The sequence below is a fragment of the Atractosteus spatula genome, chromosome 7, assembly GCF_055471065.1.
Source record: "Atractosteus spatula isolate fAtrSpa1 chromosome 7, fAtrSpa1.hap1, whole genome shotgun sequence".
In the NCBI taxonomy this organism is placed as follows: Eukaryota; Metazoa; Chordata; class Actinopteri; order Semionotiformes; family Lepisosteidae; genus Atractosteus; species Atractosteus spatula.
In genome coordinates, this window is record NC_142712.1 from 40,384,804 (window position 1) to 40,403,105 (window position 18,302).

General features: G+C 41.9%; 1 protein-coding gene across 5 annotated transcripts; it reads left to right on the forward strand.

The window, feature by feature from the left end:
* Positions 1–986: 986 nt before the first annotated feature.
* On the forward strand, positions 987–17,529 carry lemd1 (LEM domain containing 1). 5 transcript variants are annotated; one of them, XM_088922468.1, is made up of 9 exons: positions 987–1,125; positions 5,981–6,104; positions 7,402–7,533; positions 8,065–8,144; positions 9,181–9,258; positions 9,850–9,966; positions 11,840–11,932; positions 14,210–14,286; positions 16,277–17,529. In XM_088922468.1, the coding sequence occupies exons 2-9, from the start codon at positions 6,026–6,028 to the stop codon at positions 16,599–16,601; spliced, it is 981 nt and encodes a 326-aa protein (XP_088778594.1). In that variant the 5' UTR covers positions 987–1,125; positions 5,981–6,025; the 3' UTR covers positions 16,602–17,529. The 5 variants fall into 5 exon arrangements, with proteins under 5 accessions (XP_088778594.1, XP_088778592.1, XP_088778591.1 ...); XM_088922465.1 differs by lacking the exon at positions 987–1,125 and adding an exon at positions 1,827–2,203; XM_088922466.1 differs by lacking the exons at positions 987–1,125; positions 14,210–14,286; positions 16,277–17,529 and adding exons at positions 1,825–2,203; positions 12,815–14,153.
* Positions 17,530–18,302: the final 773 nt, after the last annotated feature.

An 18,302-nucleotide genomic window follows, 5' to 3' on the forward strand; every position in this document is an offset into this window, starting at 1 on the left:
CTCCAGCTCACCTGAATAAGAAGAAGCAGCTAGAACATGGATGGATGGTTTCTCATTGTCTGTGCCCTTTTCTAAGGGCATATTGATGCAAATAAGAATACCAACATTTCCTACAATACAATATATATGCATACAACAGGATTAAAATGTATTTAATATATACCGACATAAAAGGGATTTATTTTCAGGAGATGAATACGGAGCAGGAGAGATAAGCTTTCAAATTTTAGCAGTGGAGTTTAATGCGCACATGAGCGCCCTCTTTATCTCAGTTCAATACAGAATGAAAAATCTTTGTGTACATTAAAGAAATACATTTTTATGAAGGCACGATATGGGCAGATTTTACTGGAGTCATTTCAGCCGTGCCTGATGACCGTGACTGTGGCACTGGACCACAATGGCCAACCCAATGCCGCAGTTTGGTGAATGGGGATACTGAGCTCTAGGGACTCTTTGAATGTGACTTAAACCCGAAGATCCCAGGTAACTGGTCTTTAAAGATCTCAAGGCACTGAGTTGGTGTTTTAATGGCGTAAAATGTTAAATTCAGCTCCAGGTGTGTATATAACAACCTACCTAAAGCCCCCCTTTAACTCGGTAACGGAATTTATCGCTTGACTGTGGTTGATGAAGTAGGTCCCCTTGCTATCTCAAAAGCGCTTTGGGATCTTTCCGGGTGAAACGCGCTGTATAAAGGCTGGAAGTTATAATTATTAAATTAGTCCCGGGAGGAAGGAAGGCGGGTTTGTGGATCGTACCACTAAAGACGTGAGAAGTACACTACAAATAATACCTGTATTTTTGTTTTTAATTAACATGGTTATCACTGGATATTTTTATTCAATTTTCTATCATTCGATAGTATAAACATATTAAGACAGCAAAGGTAATTAAAACTAAAACTACTGTGGTATAGTTTTTAGCTACTTCGTTGAAGTGGTTTCGACCGCACAAATTTGAGTTAGTAGGCGAAAGGCTTAAGCCGCGACAGGGTTTTTATCTTTATTATAACAGAATCTATATAAATTTTAATATTAATGTAACTTTTTATCTTAAAATTAAGTTTGTGGAATCTGTGAAATATATCTTTATAATTAAGACAAGCAAGGACTGTCTGAGAAGGTAGGTGGAAAGGTATTTTTTACGTGTTTTTAAAAGTACGTTTGTTTCAACTTTGTGACATGTATTTTGATCATGTAATATAGCGCAAAAATATAAAATGACGTGAGGATTTTTATTTGTCATATAAAACAGTTTTTTATCGCACGGTATGCAAGAGATATCGTGTTTTAGTTACAAAGAAACTGCACTCCAATGGTTTAAAATTGGTTGACGATTTAGTGGTAAAAAAGGCTGCGTTTTACACGTAAATGTAAGTTTTTTTAAAATCGCCCAGATTCGACACAACTCTTTGTAGTCAAATTTCTATGCATGTTTCTTTTTATCTATAACGTGTACATATACACTTATAGTATAAATTTGAATATCTAAGGTCGTAGGTCTCGACCTTGCGTGACAGCGCAAAAGTATTTCAGAATCAAATATGAGATCACCTTGTGGTCAGCTCAATTAAGTCGTTTGCTTTTATGTAAAAATAGAGTGAGATTGTTTTTTTTTTCATTTCAACCTCACGCAATTACTGGATGGTGTGACTACAGATTGTCCGTTTTTCTCCTGTTACGCCTGTGAGTACGGTTTGCGCCGCTTGTCCGAGAAGCTATTTCTTGACGGGAGGGGTGGAGAGGAAAAGAGGTCATTTCTCCTTTATTAGTCCCTACCCCCAACCCCCCCCAAAAAAACCAAAACAGTCAGAGGTTTCTTTAAAGACGAGGTTGTAGTGGAGTGAACAGCTGCTAGTGCAGCCTTGCGCCGGAGGGATCAGGTGGCAAGACAGGCCCTCGCTGCGCCAGGGGAGTAGGGCCGGCTGGGGTCGGCCTCCCGTCGTCACAAGCGCGCCGCGTCCCGGAGAGAGGCTTCTGGGCCCGTGTTCCCCGGCCCGGACATGCCGGTGTTTGTCGACGACCCCGTTTTGCTCTCCAAGGAGAGGCTGAAGTCGGAGCTGGTGGCCCACAGCGTGCCGCTGCCTCCGGGAGAGAACAAGAAGCAGGTTTACTTGGAGCTCTACCTGAAACACGTAGCCCACAAAAAGCCTGCGGACTTCTCTAGCGACGAGGAGGACGGGGCGCCCGAAGGCGAACTTGTAAGGTTTCATTGATTCTGATTTATAATGTTTACTTGAGAGACGGCAAGTTCGTCCCCTTTCTTTACCTATTAGAAACACTTCAGCATTTAGTGCGATGGGTTGACAGTAGAGCTCAGATGACTTCACCCCGGATTATTGAATTTTACTACAGTTTGCACGCCACTGCCCTCTTCAAGTGAGGAGAACGGGATGATATTTACAACTCTTATTGTGGGGGCAATGCAGTTAATAGTTTTTGAGATTAATGTTAATCCGTTAAAACATTTTTGAATATGCAACTTTGCTATCATCAGTGTGGTGACTATACACCGTATCATATAGGAGCATTTCCCCACAAGAGATTGGTATAGGATGGGCTGACAATCTTGCAACAAATTTCCTTTGATATTTCATTCTTGTTTTCCTGTTAGCGGCAAGCCAGCGGTCTTGAAAGCAGTTTGCCTGCTTGCATCCCAGTGGAAATGTGGCAAAGCACTTTCTGGCGAATTGCACATCGGCAAAGCAATCACAAATTAATTAGAGCAGTAGGGAATGGACAGTCGCTAGCATCTTCAAGCTGATGCAAACCGCGGAGGCTTAGAGATTTCACATGAAATGAAACAAAAAAAGCCCAGATTTATTTCTTGAAGCTTCTGTTAAAACTGCTACATTTACCAAACAAAAACAAAAACCATCTCAAGAGGAATTAGTATGCATGGACATGTTTTTGCTTTGCAGTGATGCTCTGAGTTGTGATTATTCCTGAGCCTCTGTTCCCCGTGTTGTTTCCAGGCTTACACATCCTGCGGTCTGTCTGGAATGGAATGGCTTTTGCTAATCTTAATTGTGTTGCAAAAAGGCAGCACTTTAGATTCATTTTCAGGTGTTTCTGAGCTGCCATTTCTAATCACAGCAACAAATACAGCTGCCTTCTTGTGTGTGCCTGTATGTGGAGGAACCCTGAAGAATTAGTCTTTCAGTTTCTGAATCAAAGACCTGTTTGGCCACAGTAACATTGGCCATTAACACTTCTGCACGCCGTGAATAATACAGTAAATTTATAAGTAAAAATCCCTTGTGTCAGCAGTTGTTGGAGACATTTATCCCTGGGTAGAGGGGCCAGGGTACTTATTGCGTCTCAGCAGGGTTGCATGTTGAAGAGTGTCCCTTGCCGGTCTAGTATGAGTGTTCCTGGTGCTTTTCTTCCTTCAGCTGCTGAAGTGTGATAGGCCTGCTGTGCACATTAATCCAGTGTGAGGAGACAGGATCTTGAGAATCCTGGCGATGATCTGCTGCTTTCTAATCATAGCTGGCCTGTCTTCAGCTTTTCACAGCATGGATTCCCATATCGCAAAGCAATGGCACCAAACAGTATTGGGCGGGGAGGCACTTTTATACTACTTTTGTAAATATAATTTGATTTTTGATTGAAGCAGTTCAGTCAACTGGCAGCTGATGGGTCAGCGACACTAGAAAGCTTTCCCTTTGTACAGTGAGCTCCCTCCCCACACGTTAACAGTGCGAAATTCTGCAGCACTGACAGAAATTTCACGAGTTAGTACTGCCTGGAGTATATATTGTTGGATATATGAAGATTATTCATAGAGCTGTCTTTTTTTTTGTTTGTTTTTTGTGTTTTGCATGTTCCAGGAGGGAACTGGTTAATAAGGACTGTGAACCTCCTGCTGGGTGGTGGGCAGTGTTTTTTTTATACGAGTGTTCTCCTACCGAAAAGCTGAAGTCAGCACCTGCTGACTTAAAGCATGGATTGCAGCTGTCACAGAGCAGCAGCAACTGATACCGTGTCTTCTATAGGGTCAGAGTTAAAGTTCAGACGAGAAGCTGTGCAGAGCAGTGGCAGAGAGGCCCCGGAGAAGGGGCTGGTATAGGTCATAAGATTTGAAGATCTTTTTTTTTGTGCTCTGTGAATAGGGCAGGGGCGTGTTTTCAACTGTATTTTACAATTTGAAAAGAAACCTTCTGGAGCAGGTGAAAGGCACTTGTTTAAAAAAAAAAAGACACGTGCTCTGTTTCTTGACATAACTGTCACAGCTTGTTTAGGTGCATTGAGTTTTCCATTGCACTGATTCAGAATTAGTTTCACCCTTTCCTAGTGGATCTTCCTGGCCTCTTTCCTAACTGCTGTGTGCTCCGTGTGCTGTGTATCACTGTTGGAATCTACTGTCCTCAGAAGATGTCATATTTTTACAAAGTATGAATCCTTAAATGCGTGTCCTGTACATGCTGTGCTCTCTGCGAATGCAGTTGAATTTCATAGTGCATGTCGTTGCTTGATCTTGTTGCCCTGTGTGAGGCATGTTTCTGGTTATACAGTGTATGTGATGGTACCCATCACAAACTCTCCACCTCCGTGAGCCTCTGAAGGTCTGCAGTCTTCCCTTTGGATCTTGCTGCTGGCAAACACGCCGGTACGGGTCGAAGAGCAGCCTGAAATATGCCAGTCGTGCCAGACGGGCTTGATGGAATCGCATAACTTGACAATGAACAAATTAAGTGAGGATTGAGGAACAGCCTCGCAAATGCAATTGTCGCTTCAATTTTGCGATTATATCGTTGTGCTTCAGTTACATTACACCCGCCCCCGCTGAAGCTCAGTGGGGTCATAAACTGATGCTGCTGCTGTTAAGGTTCGGTTCATGGCTTATGCACTCTTGTCTTGTGCGCCTGTTCTGCTACCCCACTCTTAGTGGGAAATGAGAATCTTTTGTTTTTAAATATTTCATTGCAGAAACAGTTTACTGATGTGGCTGTTTTCCTAGCGTACCAGCTTGGATAACGAACACCTGTGCTGCTTAATCTTGCAGATGTTTCGAAAGAAAGAAGTGGCTAATTTATGCATGTAAGAATTGACCTCGCAGTGCTCGTCTCCTTGTTCTTGAAGTTGAATGCCTGGTAGTGCATCACTGTCGCAGGAAATAAGATTTTGAAGTTGCTGCTTGGAGAGCACAGTCACTGTGCAGCACCTCTCTTCTCTTGCATAGCTAGCATGCGGTCGTGAATAATGAGGCTTGTTCGTGCTGGGCTAGCATAATTGATCTGTTTCAATAAGGGTGAAAACAAATGAAGAGAAAGCAAGCTGTGGTGTCATTTTGTGTCCTTTCTGAATAAAACGGCTGAACCAGGATAGTTACCAGTATTCTTCTATCCTGTTCTATTCAGACCCAAGCGGTTACATGTGGCTCTTTATCCAAAATCAAGGGAGACCCCCCCCCCCCCCCCCCTCACCCCACACATGCACTGCCTTGCAGCAGAGAAGCTAACAATCTGTGAAAGCACATTACTGTGGTCTGTAGTCCCACCTGGAGCAGTCAATGACAAATCTAGGTTGACAGAATTGGAAGAGGCAGGGAGAGCCACACGCAGTGGGATAATGAGCGCTGAAGCCTAATTTTGATTTTATTTTCATTGCTGAAAGTGCACATTTAAAAGAAGAAACAAAAGAAAGCTGAAGCATGTGAAGCCAGAGCCAGCTGTTGGTTATATACGCCAGAGCCTCAAAGCAGTGCTCGGAGTAGGACCTACTTGACAGTTTTCAAAAGACACAGTACTTTTGAGCCTGAATACTACATGTCAGAAACTGTAGTCATTGACATGTATTGGAGCAGACGGCTTTAAACAGATGCGCTTTATGAGCTTATATCTAAAAGTTACAAGCTCACAACGTGTGTTCTCTTAAAAAGCATTTTTGTTGGCCATGAGAAAATTGAAAATGTTTGGATTATAGGATTAAATCAGTACAAGTAATGAGGCTGGGGCTCTCTCTCTCCCCCACAGGAAACTGTTATTGACGAGGAAGACGAAGACAAAAATAGAGAAGTCATGGATGTCTACCAGCTGACTGATGAGCAGCTGAAGGGGGAGCTGATAAAGCATGGAGTGAAGCCAGGCCCCATTGTAGGTAAGGAGAAGGACAGACAGGCACTGTACTTTGCTTCCTTCCATTGTCATTACAACATGATTTGAGAACTGAGTGTAGAGGGTTGAATTGGCGGCAGCACAGCAGTTAGCAATGCTGTCTTGCAGGGCTGGGGCTCTGGATTCAGCTCCAGGCCCGGGGTGCTATCTGTGTGGAGTTTGTATGTCCCCCCCCCCACCCCACCCCACCCCCCCATGTTTGCGTGGACTTCCTCCAGGTGCTCCGGTTTTCTTCCGCAGTCCAAAGACCCGATGGCTGGTTAACTGGCTTCTGGGAAAACTGGCCCTGGTGTGAGTGTGCTTGTCTGTGTTTGTCTGTCCGCCCTGCGATGGACTGGAATCCTGGCCAGGGTGTACCCTGCCTTGCGCCAGTTGCTTGCTGGGATAGGTCTGGCCCCATTGCGCCCCTATATCGAAAGAAGCTGAAATGGACGGATGGGTATAGTTGACTAAATGTCGTTATAGTGAGGTGATTGAGATGAATTTTCTCATTAAAAATGCATACAAGTATTTAATATAGAGATTAGTTTAACCCTCAACCAGATTTAACACACTGTGCTAAACGCATACTCATTCATGTTTTCCTGTTAGAGTAGCACTGAAACAGCAGGCTTGCTCACCTGCCTGCTGGGAAGAGTAGCATTAACATTAACAGGTCTTTTTATACGTTGTGTGGCGTTTCTCTCAAAGCCCATTGTAGAACATTTGATGTTAAATGACGATCTCTGGGGTGGCCAGCGGTGACGCTGGAGAGCCGGAGTCTGATGTTTTGACAGGCATTCTGTAATCTTCAGATTGTAAATACTTGGAACACTTGAGCAGTTTTAATCAATGTAGCAAGTAATTAATTTGTTCAATTAAAGGAAGAGCTGCCAGCTCTCTTCCTTAAGGGTGTTGGGCTTTTCATTCCAAATGATTTCTAAATGAATGAACTGAACAGGCTGCTTGCGTGATGTAATTGTTGCAAATCTTTAGAAGCTGGTGCTTTAGTGTGATAAATAAAACCTGATGAATTGTAGCTCTACAAGACTGTGCTTGGTTACCCTGGGATTACCTAGTTAGTGCTTGTTGGTGAATTATACAGTAAATGTTTTAAAATAAAAGGATGGTGCTGGCAGTTACACAGGTACAGCGTACTGTTTGTGGAAGTGTATCTGAGCCCGTGTGTCAGCTGTAACTCGACAGCCTGAGGATCAGTAGAATGGGGACGCGTGGCCGCTGTAGAGGTAGTCAGGGGGTTGCGGAGTGTGCTAACGGAGTGTCCCGTCTGTCTTTGTCAGCGTCCACGCGGGCCCTCTACGAGAAGAAGCTGCAGAGGCTGTTGGACCCCAGCCGGACGCCAGCCCCCGAACTCGCCCAGAACAGCACCCATGATGCCAATCAGTACTCCGACAGCGAGGAGGACGAGACGGGTACTGCAGCAGAGCTCTCTCCTGCCTGCTACATACTCTCTAACACACAGTCTGTGTCTGTGTTAGTTTGTCAGTAGCAGCCAGTTGCTTTGAATTATCTAGAAGACTGTTCCCTTTCAGGGCTGAAAATAAACCTTGTTGCATAATGGTTTTCTTCATTTTACTAATTCCATACCCATATACATTTTTAGTGTTTATGCCACATGTCAAGGCATGCTTAGTTTGTAGCAAACCTGAAATACACTTCGTATTGGCCTATATACTTCAGCTTGTGAGACTTGAGATAGCCGATACTGCCCTTTAATAGGAACACTCCTAGAAGTCTGTTTATTTCAGTCCTTGGCGTTGTGATGTGTTTAACTTTTTAATTTGTGACTTGTCAGTTTGTGCCCCAATAGCTCATTACTATGCTGTCTTTATCTAGCCATTTACAGTGGCTGTGTGTTATCTGTAAGAATTGACTTGACCTTTCTTTTCAGCATTAAACACTGTCATCTTTCACACTCTTGATATGATGCATATCTCGTACAGGTTCAGAATATGAACCGCAGAGGGCTGTGACAGGCACTGGCAGAGCTCACCATGGTCACAGTCAGCTCAGCCAGCACAGGGTGAGTACTCCGGCTGTGTCCTCATGGTTTTAGGTACGAATACGCTGTGTATTTGTGTTGTACTGTATTTAAATCCACAGGTGAAATAGCAGCATTGAGAAATTGAGAAACACTCAGGCTCAAGTGTCTATTCATTTTCATAAGAGGGAATTGGGTTTTACAGTGCTCTAAACCATTAATGGGGAATATACATAAGCATTCCCCTTAATGTTTTCCCAGTGTGTTAAACGTTTCTCTGACTCCGATGGGGACATGTATAGGAGAACCTTTTTCACTGCTTAGGCATGTAGTTGCTCAAGTAGATGAGTTGATTCTGGTTTTGCCACAGTAATAAATGAACAAACGGCAGTGCAGAAGGTGACAAAGACAAACATGTATTTGAAGTCCTCATCAGCACAGCAGAAGATGGGTGCATGTCAGTACACGTTAGTGTAGATGGGTGTAGTTCTCTTTGACAATTTTCACACACAAGTGCATTACTGGTCCTCAAACCTGTAGGATCTCAAGTGAGTTGCACGGTCCATAATTGAGGCATCTGTGGAAGTGTGTGCCCAGATAGTTGTTTCTTAATCAGCAGTGCTATCTTGTGGTACTTCGCGTAACTACACTTAAGATTTCACAAGCACAGATTTCAGTACCGGAAAGGAAGCTGTTTTTTGACGGTGACATTTTTGAACATTGGTTCACAAACGCAGAATAAACATTCAAGTCCAGTTTTTTTTTTGGGGGGGTTGTAAACTATCAAAATCAGATCAATACATGACATTTCCTCCACCCCTGCATCCTTCCTGCCATCAGTGGGTCTCTGTCCAAGCTTCCAGTAAAAAGACTTCAGACAAGAAGCACAAACGATCCTCAGACGAGAGCTGGCTCTAATGGAAACGTTGTACAATAAGGATGTGACCATGTCTGCCCCGTCCCTTCAGTCTTTGTTCCTGACCCGATGCTGAGGAGTTTGCAGGCGTATCCCGTGGTGAAATAAATGAACAGCTCTTGCACAAAAAGAGGCTAATTTGTTTGTCTCCTGCTTTAACAGGAAGGCAGTCCTCCAAAGAGTGATGAGGACTTTTATTTCTACCCACAGTGTTTCTCAGCTTGTCAAAGAACAGTGAAGGTGATTTTTCTTTTGGGGATTTACTGAATGCAGAGCTGTTTCTGGGAGTGCTGGGGATACCTTTCTTGTGTGTGTGTGTGTTCCTATACCTTTTTTGGATATTTGGAAAAAACACTTTGTTGGGGAAACAAGCTTCATTTTAAAAGACAGGAAGTGTAAGATAGAGCCATGGGTTCTATGAAGAGAAACATCTTCAAAGTAAAAAATACTGAATGTTCAAGTCAATATTTTCAGGCAGAGGTAAATTTAAGAGCAGGAACTACAGAAAATTACTCTGACCCATTTTTCTCACATTAATATTAATAGTTTTTTGCAATGAAAAACTTTCCCAGCTGCTTCTCACCTCGTTCAGTGATGTTGGATGTGGGCCCATGCATTGGGAAGTTATCTGCTGACGAGTAACAATTCAGATCTCTTCATATAGGGTCAGAAACCTGTCCTGAGTGAGGCTTTGCCACAGACAGACATTTTGAGAAAGTGACACATTGTTATCCGTGCTGTTCACTGATCTCCTCAGTGCACTGGTCTTGCGTCTTTCGACAAGCTTGTTGTTTGTAATGGGGGTCTGTGTTGTCTGTTTGTGTCCCCAAGCTCAGGAATAATCCTGCTGGTGAGTGTGTGTCCACACCAGATAAAAGCCAAGGCCCTGGCTCACAGTCTGCTCCTATTCAAAGGGCCACCTTCACTGGAATACCTGCAGATCCTGGGGTACGCACCAGCAAGCACCAGCCCTGTCTGACCTATACTAGCCCATTACGACAGCTGTGCTATGAATAATTGGCTGTTAATGTTTGTTATTGTTTCGTGTATTTGATAAATACAAATGTACCTAAACTGCATTCTTTCTGCTTAAAAATTTAAAAACCCGAAAGTGAGAATTTGGAATTTGGGGAAAAAAAATCTTCAAATTTTTAATAAGGGTGTTTCTACTGGGGACAAACATGTTTTTTATTACTTCAGTAATTAGGACTATGTACTGTCTTGGGCGCATTAATTTAGCATGCCACAACTTAGGTATGTTTATGTTTCTGTTGGTGTGCTCTGTAGCTCATAGCTGAACTGGATTTTGCTTGTTTATTAAAAGATGTGTACTAGGAAGTTTAGGTTTGTGCCAATTAAATATTCATTCTGTAACAGTTTCTAGGGAGGCGAGTGCTGCTTGTCATTGTAACATTTCCCAGATGTCACACTGGAACACATTTAACAATCATCTCAGGCATTCTTTTTTGCCTGTTTTATTTTTGGCTCCGTTTCCGGCACTCTGTGCTTTAATTTACAGCTTCTGTGTCTCTCTTTACTTTGATAATTTCAGCTATTATGATGACCACCCACACATGCTAAGCTGGCACTCTTGAAAGGAGAGTGTTTCAGCAAAAATAAATGTAATTCTGTACTTCAGTTTTTTAGCTTAAACTTGCAGGTTGATTCAGAATTAAGTGCACTAGTTTATGACTGGGGAGGACAAGCTGTAGGATAAAAATTTGATCACATCTTGTGATTTTTATTTTACAAATCTATCGAAGTCCTGGCTTTTTAGTTCAGGAACACTTGATGTAAGTTTTCAGTTGATCATGGCTTTAGTGTGGACATGTTTTTGAGTTAGAATATTTTCCAATTATAGTAGTACTGCATCTTTCATTTGTGCACAAGCTTGTCTCGGACTGTCATGGCCTGTTAGATAGTGTTTCTGTTTCTTTCCCTGCCAGGTGTCCCCTCCTCTGTACTCATCCCTGCAGGCCAGTAATGCTGCCAGTCCTGCTGTCTCTGCAGGAGCCGTTTTCAGCATCACAAAACTGGTCGAGGAGGGAGGTTTCTGACTGAGTGAAAAACAGTGGGATTGAAATCCTTTAGAGGGGAACCTCCCTTGTATAATAAGTTATAGAAATGTATATACAGTAGTTCTGATGTATTATCTAGCAGATAGTTGATCTGTTTAAATAAATATTCAGATTAATTATGGACACTTGGATTTTACCAAGTTACCAAAAGGATCTGAATATACTCTGTGATGCTTTTGGAGGATTTGATTATATACCTAGCAAAAAAGTTGGTTTTACTAGAAATGAGAGTTTGTGATCAGTGGATCATGGTAAACACCATTACTATGAGTAATAGTAAACAGTTAAACCACCGTTAGCATAATTTCTACAAATTTCTACCTGTACACCGTGGAGTGTATTTAATATCTATGTATCAATTTTCTGATTAAGTTTGTGACTGACGTTCAGCATTGGATAAGATATATTAGATATATTCATAATAATGAATAGTTTTAATGTAAGTAACACACTGTGTTCACTATAGAACACATTGTGTTATAGAACAGTAAGGCTTAAAACTTGTTAAAAAATTGTATGCATGAAAGATTTTTACCATGGTGAGGATTAAGATTCTGGCTTTACTTTTGAGGGATCTTTGTATATACACATCAAATGCAGCTTCAAAAGATGTCTTTTGAATTCAGCACTTCTCAGAAGACTTTTTTTGATTTGATTCTTGCTAAATTTCCTGGCAGAGTGTAGGTTTGATGTGGGCTCAAGTTCAAGGCTTTATGACAGCTCTGCTTTTACTTCAAATGCAGCTGGAGAGCAGATCACCATCTACTCCACCTTTAAAGCCTCCAAGAAGAGGCAGTGACCCGAGCTGCATTACTGCGAGTCCAAAGATGAAGGGGGTCAGTACTGTGCTTCAGGCAGTTTTAATATTTTATGGCAGGGTTATGTGATGCTGGGGATCCTCTTAGTCTTTCGATTTGCATCTCAGCTGTGCCTTTGATGATAATATTGGGCTAAATCAGATCTGAATTCCAATTCACAATTCAAATTTTCAACTACTACACTGTTGAGATGCTTGAGTTTCTTCATTGAAAATTTAAGGAAATAAATTTAAAAAAATGAAGTGCAAGAAATTCTTTCTGTAGTGCAGACATGGAATGGGAAATGGTCTTTGGAACACGTGAACCATTGAAGGCTTCATTGTCAATGACAGCAGCCACATCAAGCCTTTTGCTACCCGTCCCTCTAGAAGACATTTGAATGATTCACCAAAAAAAATTAAAATGGCATGCCACAGGGTAAAAAGCTGGGGGTTTGATTCCAGTCTTACTTTCCTGTGGCAGAGAGTTGTCAAGAAGGAATTGCATGAAAAAAGTAACCTATCAGTTTGAGACACTCATCCATATCCCTTGAGCTATAAAGCCAATTCTTACTGAAGGTCTGTACAGAAATCAGGTTTGTGGTGTTTCCAAACACATGTTCAGCTCTTACCTCCCAGTGTCTATACTCAGTCTTAGTCCTCAGTTGAAGTCTTTTATTCATTTCCGTGCTTCCAACTGCTTGGGCATAGATAAGACTTTCATCACTATCTCCCTTTAAGTGCTGGCACGTTTTGAAAGACTGGGTGATTTAGCGTATAATATATGTGTGCTTGAAGGGGTTAGGTTGCTCATTTATACTGGGTCTTTATTTGTCGTTTAACTGGCTTGATTGTTGTCCAGGTGAATTGTTTCTCCGTGCTGATGGAACTCTTTGATTGTTTTTTGTAATTATGTTGACAGGGTCTGATAATGGTGGACAAGGATACGATGACGAGCAACACTCCAAAACATGCACTCAAGGGCTCCCTTCTTGAACGGGACATCCAGGCAGATCGTTTTATTGTTATTTCTGTGCCTTATGTTGAAGGACACAGGAGCACTCACTTGAGTTTCTGTCTGGATTTCAGATTGTTACAAAGACTGTTTTTATTTATTACCCAGTGTATGAGTACTGCTTTAAAGTATGCACTTTCTGCCGTCAAGCTGAGTTGGACTTAACATTATTAGCTGAATCGGATTTTCAAAAACTACTTTGAACAGTTTTTGTAACTTTCTCTGTGGAGAGGGGTTAAGGGAGTTATTCTGCATTTTATTTTTCAAATTATGTTTTGCTTTCTTGTGGCCACTGTCTGTATTCCTTTTGAATATCATTTTTTTACGCTTTCACAGCCTGACTGCATGTGTGTTGGTAGTTGTGTATGCACTGAAGTACCAAACATTTTTTTTACATCTGTCTAAACGGCTAAAAATTATTCAAGGCACTGTTCAATAATTGTTTCCATTTAAATCTATGGACAACTCGCAATAAGAAACACTATTATATAATGTATGAAAGGGGCTTTTTTTGATTTTCTTGTCTTAATAATTTGGCTTTGAGAGAGACCTCTGGATGCCACATCACAGATGAATCACTGCAGGTGTAAGGCCATACTTTTTCATCTGCGGTCATCTGTGAACCTGCACATTGCCATGGGGTCTCAGTGGAAAAAAGAAATGGAACGGCCCGTGCCCTTGCCAGCCAATTTAAGGTCACCTTTTGTTGCTTGTGTGCTGGAGTGGGGGATATAATCTAGCGAATCCCTTCACTGCAGAGGCCTGCCTGCTGTTTGGTCGATGCAACTGGGCTTGACCTGCCGTTGGGAGGGCACATGAAACCCTGTAGCGCAGGGGTTTGGGGGAGAATCTTGTGGTTTTCATTCCATCTAGGCTGTCTGTTGCTTTATCTAACTTATTTTTGGTTTACCGATTCAATTCTCGCTTGATCTTTATGTCTTGAAGGCACTCCTATACACCGGCCTGTGGTTTTTCAAGACATAAACATGATGTAGTTAATGTAGTGTTTAATGCAGCAACGCATAAATACAAAACAGTAATTACGTTTTCATCTGACATCTTTTGTTCTGATAACCATCATACTTTTTTCCTAATAAACAGTAGATTCTTTGTTCTTTCCAGGCTGTCACACAAGTAGGGGGCGGCTATGGTGTTGGCATCTCTTTGCACTGCGTGTGTGGATCTCTCACTTTCCTAGCCAGACCCCCGCTCTTTCTCTCTGACCTGGTGCCTCTGCAGTTTGACTCTCTCTCGGCACCGCAGGCCTGGGTTCTGACTAATCACTGTGCTTTGTGTCGCCAGGGAGAATACAGGCCCAGGAAGGAGGATGTCCTGGAGGAGATGTTTCCTGATGAAGTTCGCACCCCAACAGGAATCAGGTAACTGGAGTCCAGCCCACCCACTACCAAAATGAAAACCCTTTATGGTGTGGGCGTTTAGTTGGGGAACCCCTTTTTGGACTCCCTAATTATGATTTTTTTCCCTTAAAGCACCGGATGTAATTGATGGAAAATGCAGCAACAATACAGACCCAGTCAGATCTTGTATAGACCCCATGTGTAGGTATTTGCAATTGCCACATGAGAAACATATCCAAATGTTGTGAGATAGAGTAGGGTACACAAAGAAAAGGTTATTTGTATTGCACTATTTGTGCAAAATGCATTCATTAACGCAATATTATGCGGCCACAGGTTGCAGGAGTATTAAGTACTGTTTAAAAATAATGTACATTAAATATATTGTTCAAATGTGGCTTAAAATAGTACCATTGTAATATATTGAGATACAATATGCCTGCAGAACAGCTCCAGTTACAAAACTGTAAATGACTATTAATATTTTCTTTTGTTTTGTGAAAGGTGATTTGGGTAATTGCCAGCACGTTGTAGCATATTGTAACATACTTTGTAGTTCTTCACAAATAATGTGGGCAGTCTGCAGCAGATGATGTAAAGCTTTCTCTAGTCAGTCCTTATGTTTTAACAAGCTTTGCAGTCCCAGAGTTGCCTGTTGTTTCATTTTACTGGAGTTAGAATGTCAGCAATAACCAGTCAGGACTAATGGCCTCTTTCAGGAGACTGGGACAAATCTCATGCTGTATAAGAATGCCATTAATGAAACCCATGAGTTGTCATAGGGAACCATGGCTACACTAATGCATCTGACTTTTAAATTTGTTTATCTCTCCGGACTTTACTGAACTATTGCCATGTACAAATATCGTGATAAAACGTGGCATGCATGTGTGTTCTTATTGATAACATCAGCCGAGACAATAGAATTTTTTTGTCTTTCTGAATGTTTGCCTTTTCACACTAAAAAGCAAACATCCCATCTTAAAATGCTAAAATTGTCAGTAAAAAAACATGCATGCTTCTCAGCTGTTATTTACATGTTCTTCACAGTTGTTGCTTTATGATAAGGCAACCTGCTGGCTATGGTAGAAAGGAGAAATATTTTAGTGAACTCTTGCATTTCTTTAGTGTCCCCATTTCCTGCTTTTTATGCTGTAAGAAATATAGCTGGCTGCTTACTGTCTTAATTGGCTCATATCCATGTGGCTGGAGAGTACAGAGTGAAAATGAACTGAAAAATATATTCTATGCAATGCTCTATCCCCTGCTCGGAGTTATCCTGGCATTATAAAACCATATTTTGTTATTTGCCGTCAGATTTGGCTGCTCAACCACTTAAGTCAAAACTGGTATTTATTTTTTTCAGAATGTTGTGTTAGCCTGTTGTATTAAATGACATTCCTTTGTCATGTTGCTAGGATGTCTTATCTGGAACAGCCACTGAAATCTTTATTTTGCCTTTCTGCTTCTGTGAATGATAAAGGGTTAATCTAATTGTGAAAAATATTTAGCACTCGCCGCTTGGAATTCTCGTGATCCACCCCTACTGTGTTGGCAGCTGCACTTGGCTTTCAAATGATTGTTGCTGTATGTATATAATGCCCCTCAGCTCACACAAGTCTTAAAAATGTGCACTTTGGTATTGTAACAACAGCTAGTGACATCAATCAGCATTAGGACAAGAATAACACTTTTTTTAATAAGCTGATTTTTTTCGTCTTTGAAACATTTGTAATTTTCTTTGCCATTACAATAAAAGCTCCACACTTATGTGTAAGGACTGGGTATTGTGAATATTACGCAAGCCATACAACCTGCGGTTCTGGATTGGCCAGTGTTGCCAGACATGTAGCTTTTTATTACCAACACATAGCCTTAAATTGTACAGTTTAAATGCGACAACCAACCTAGGTCATAATTAGTGAAATACTGTTGGTTGGACACTTAAGATGTAGTTGCATGCATGACCTCATTCGTTCCTCTTTGTCGTGTGTTTTTTCTTCATCACCAGTGCCACACGCAGGAGACCCATCAAGGGTGCAGCAGGCCGCCCGGTGCAGTTCAAGTACAGCGAGATGGTGCCCCACTCTAGACCCCTTCCGCAGGAGAAACAAGAGGAGTTGCGTTGTCTCGTTCCCATCTGGATCCAGGTCCTGGTCTTCCTCGCCTTGGCTGGCTTCTTCCTGTTCGTCTACTATACCATGAACAGCCCCCTGTCTGAGTACACAGAAATCTCCAGCCAGGGGTCAGAAGTCATTCAGGAGCAGCTGCCTGCAGCCCCACAGGAGGCTGCGATGGCGCAGGACACACCGCTACATACAGCTGGACAGGAGTGACGCCAGATACAGGCACCGGTCCTGGGAGACCCCTTAAGAGCCAGGGCTGTTTTGATTGTGGATCGTTTATTTTAAAGAACTACAGAACAGCTGTGGCTTGTATTTGGTGTAAACCAATTTGTTTTGAATGAGTGACTGGGTTCTGTGTAGACTGATGGCAGTCTCCCAATATGAGGGTTAGGAAATGGTTATATGCTTCTGAGGTGGGGGGGGGGAAGAGTTATTTTTGCAGTTTTATAAAAATTTATCAGGTCTAAGGCTTTTTATTCTTTTGGTGCTAAAGAGAAGTGCCTTTCCGGAGAAACAGAAATGAAACCTAGGAGTTTGGTCAGTTTTATATATAATGAAGCAATAAGGTTAAGGGCAACAGCGGTTCAATTCTAATTTCATTTGGAGATCTAAAGAGCTTGTCCTCCATAGGTTTTTGGTGGTGGTTGAGTATGGCTTAATATGCAATGGTTGTGCGGCACAAACAGCCAAAGGTCTCAGGTTGTATAAGCACTTCTAATATTTCCGCATCTCAGATTCCCACTCTGTGTATGGAAGCACAGAGAAAAGGGAAGGTAAAAAGGAGCTCTCCTGTGGCATGTATGAATGTTAGTAGGTGTTAACCTCTGCCTTATAGTGGTATGTCAGCATACACCATCTGGAAGTGTTCCAGCAATTTCTGAAGAGATTGGTATTTTCACTATGCGACAAAAGCCTGATCGTCAGTAGAAACGTAGCGCCACAGTACCATCCCAGCACAGCCCAAAGGGGTCTCCAGTCATTTGCACTTGAACTGCAGCCCTTTACTTCTGGCTACTGGTTTTAAGAAATATGTCATGTTTGGTTTGTGTCCTTGTAGGTTTTGTAGGCGTTGTTGTAAAAACTGGTATGTTTCAAAACTATATTGAAAAAAGGTTTAATAAAGGATTTATTTCGTAAATGACATGGCTGTTAATTCATCATCCCCTTCACTTGTTTGTGCAATACTTATTCGGACCTTTCTTAAAAAGGGTGGGCGCCAGTTAAAGGGGGTGGTAGGTACACTTCTGAGAACAGATTGCCCTTTTCCCCTCGGTCACCCTGTGGAAGCAGAATGCTAATCCGCTGTGTCTCCCAGTCCCTGGCATGTGCTCTGCAGATTGACGGATCTGACGTTGTCTAAGTTCATTGTTAATAAGGCCATGCTGAAGCCTTAGTGCATGCTCGACCCACGCCATTTTATTTAAAGACTGGTCTGTGAAGAAATGGCAGTTTTAGGCTTTTCTAAATGCACCAAACTAAAGCCGAAATTGTGTGAGCCGACTTCAATATGTCAAACAGTAGTGCATAAGGTGTAATGGAGGGGGGAAAAAAAAGATTTTATCATTGCCTTATTGTCAAGGCTGTGGAAGATAATGACCTGGTGCGTAGCCGATATAAAACTTGAGGCTTTCCATCTCTGTGCGTGATCAAAACTGACAGTGAATGATAAGGAGAGAGTAAAGATGTTGCCTTCCAGAATACTGAATCTTGCCTGCAGCAAATTCTGTTCTATGCTTGCTAATGCTTGTTTTTAGGAACCCTGTGGTGTTATATGGAGGATTATTTTTCTCTGCATTTTAACAAGGGAGCAGAGGAAATTGCAAAGCAAAACTTTTTGGGGCTCTTAGAGTTCAAAGTATTTCAAAATGTGCCGCAAGGCATTGTGGGACAGATAAGGACAAAAAATAACAT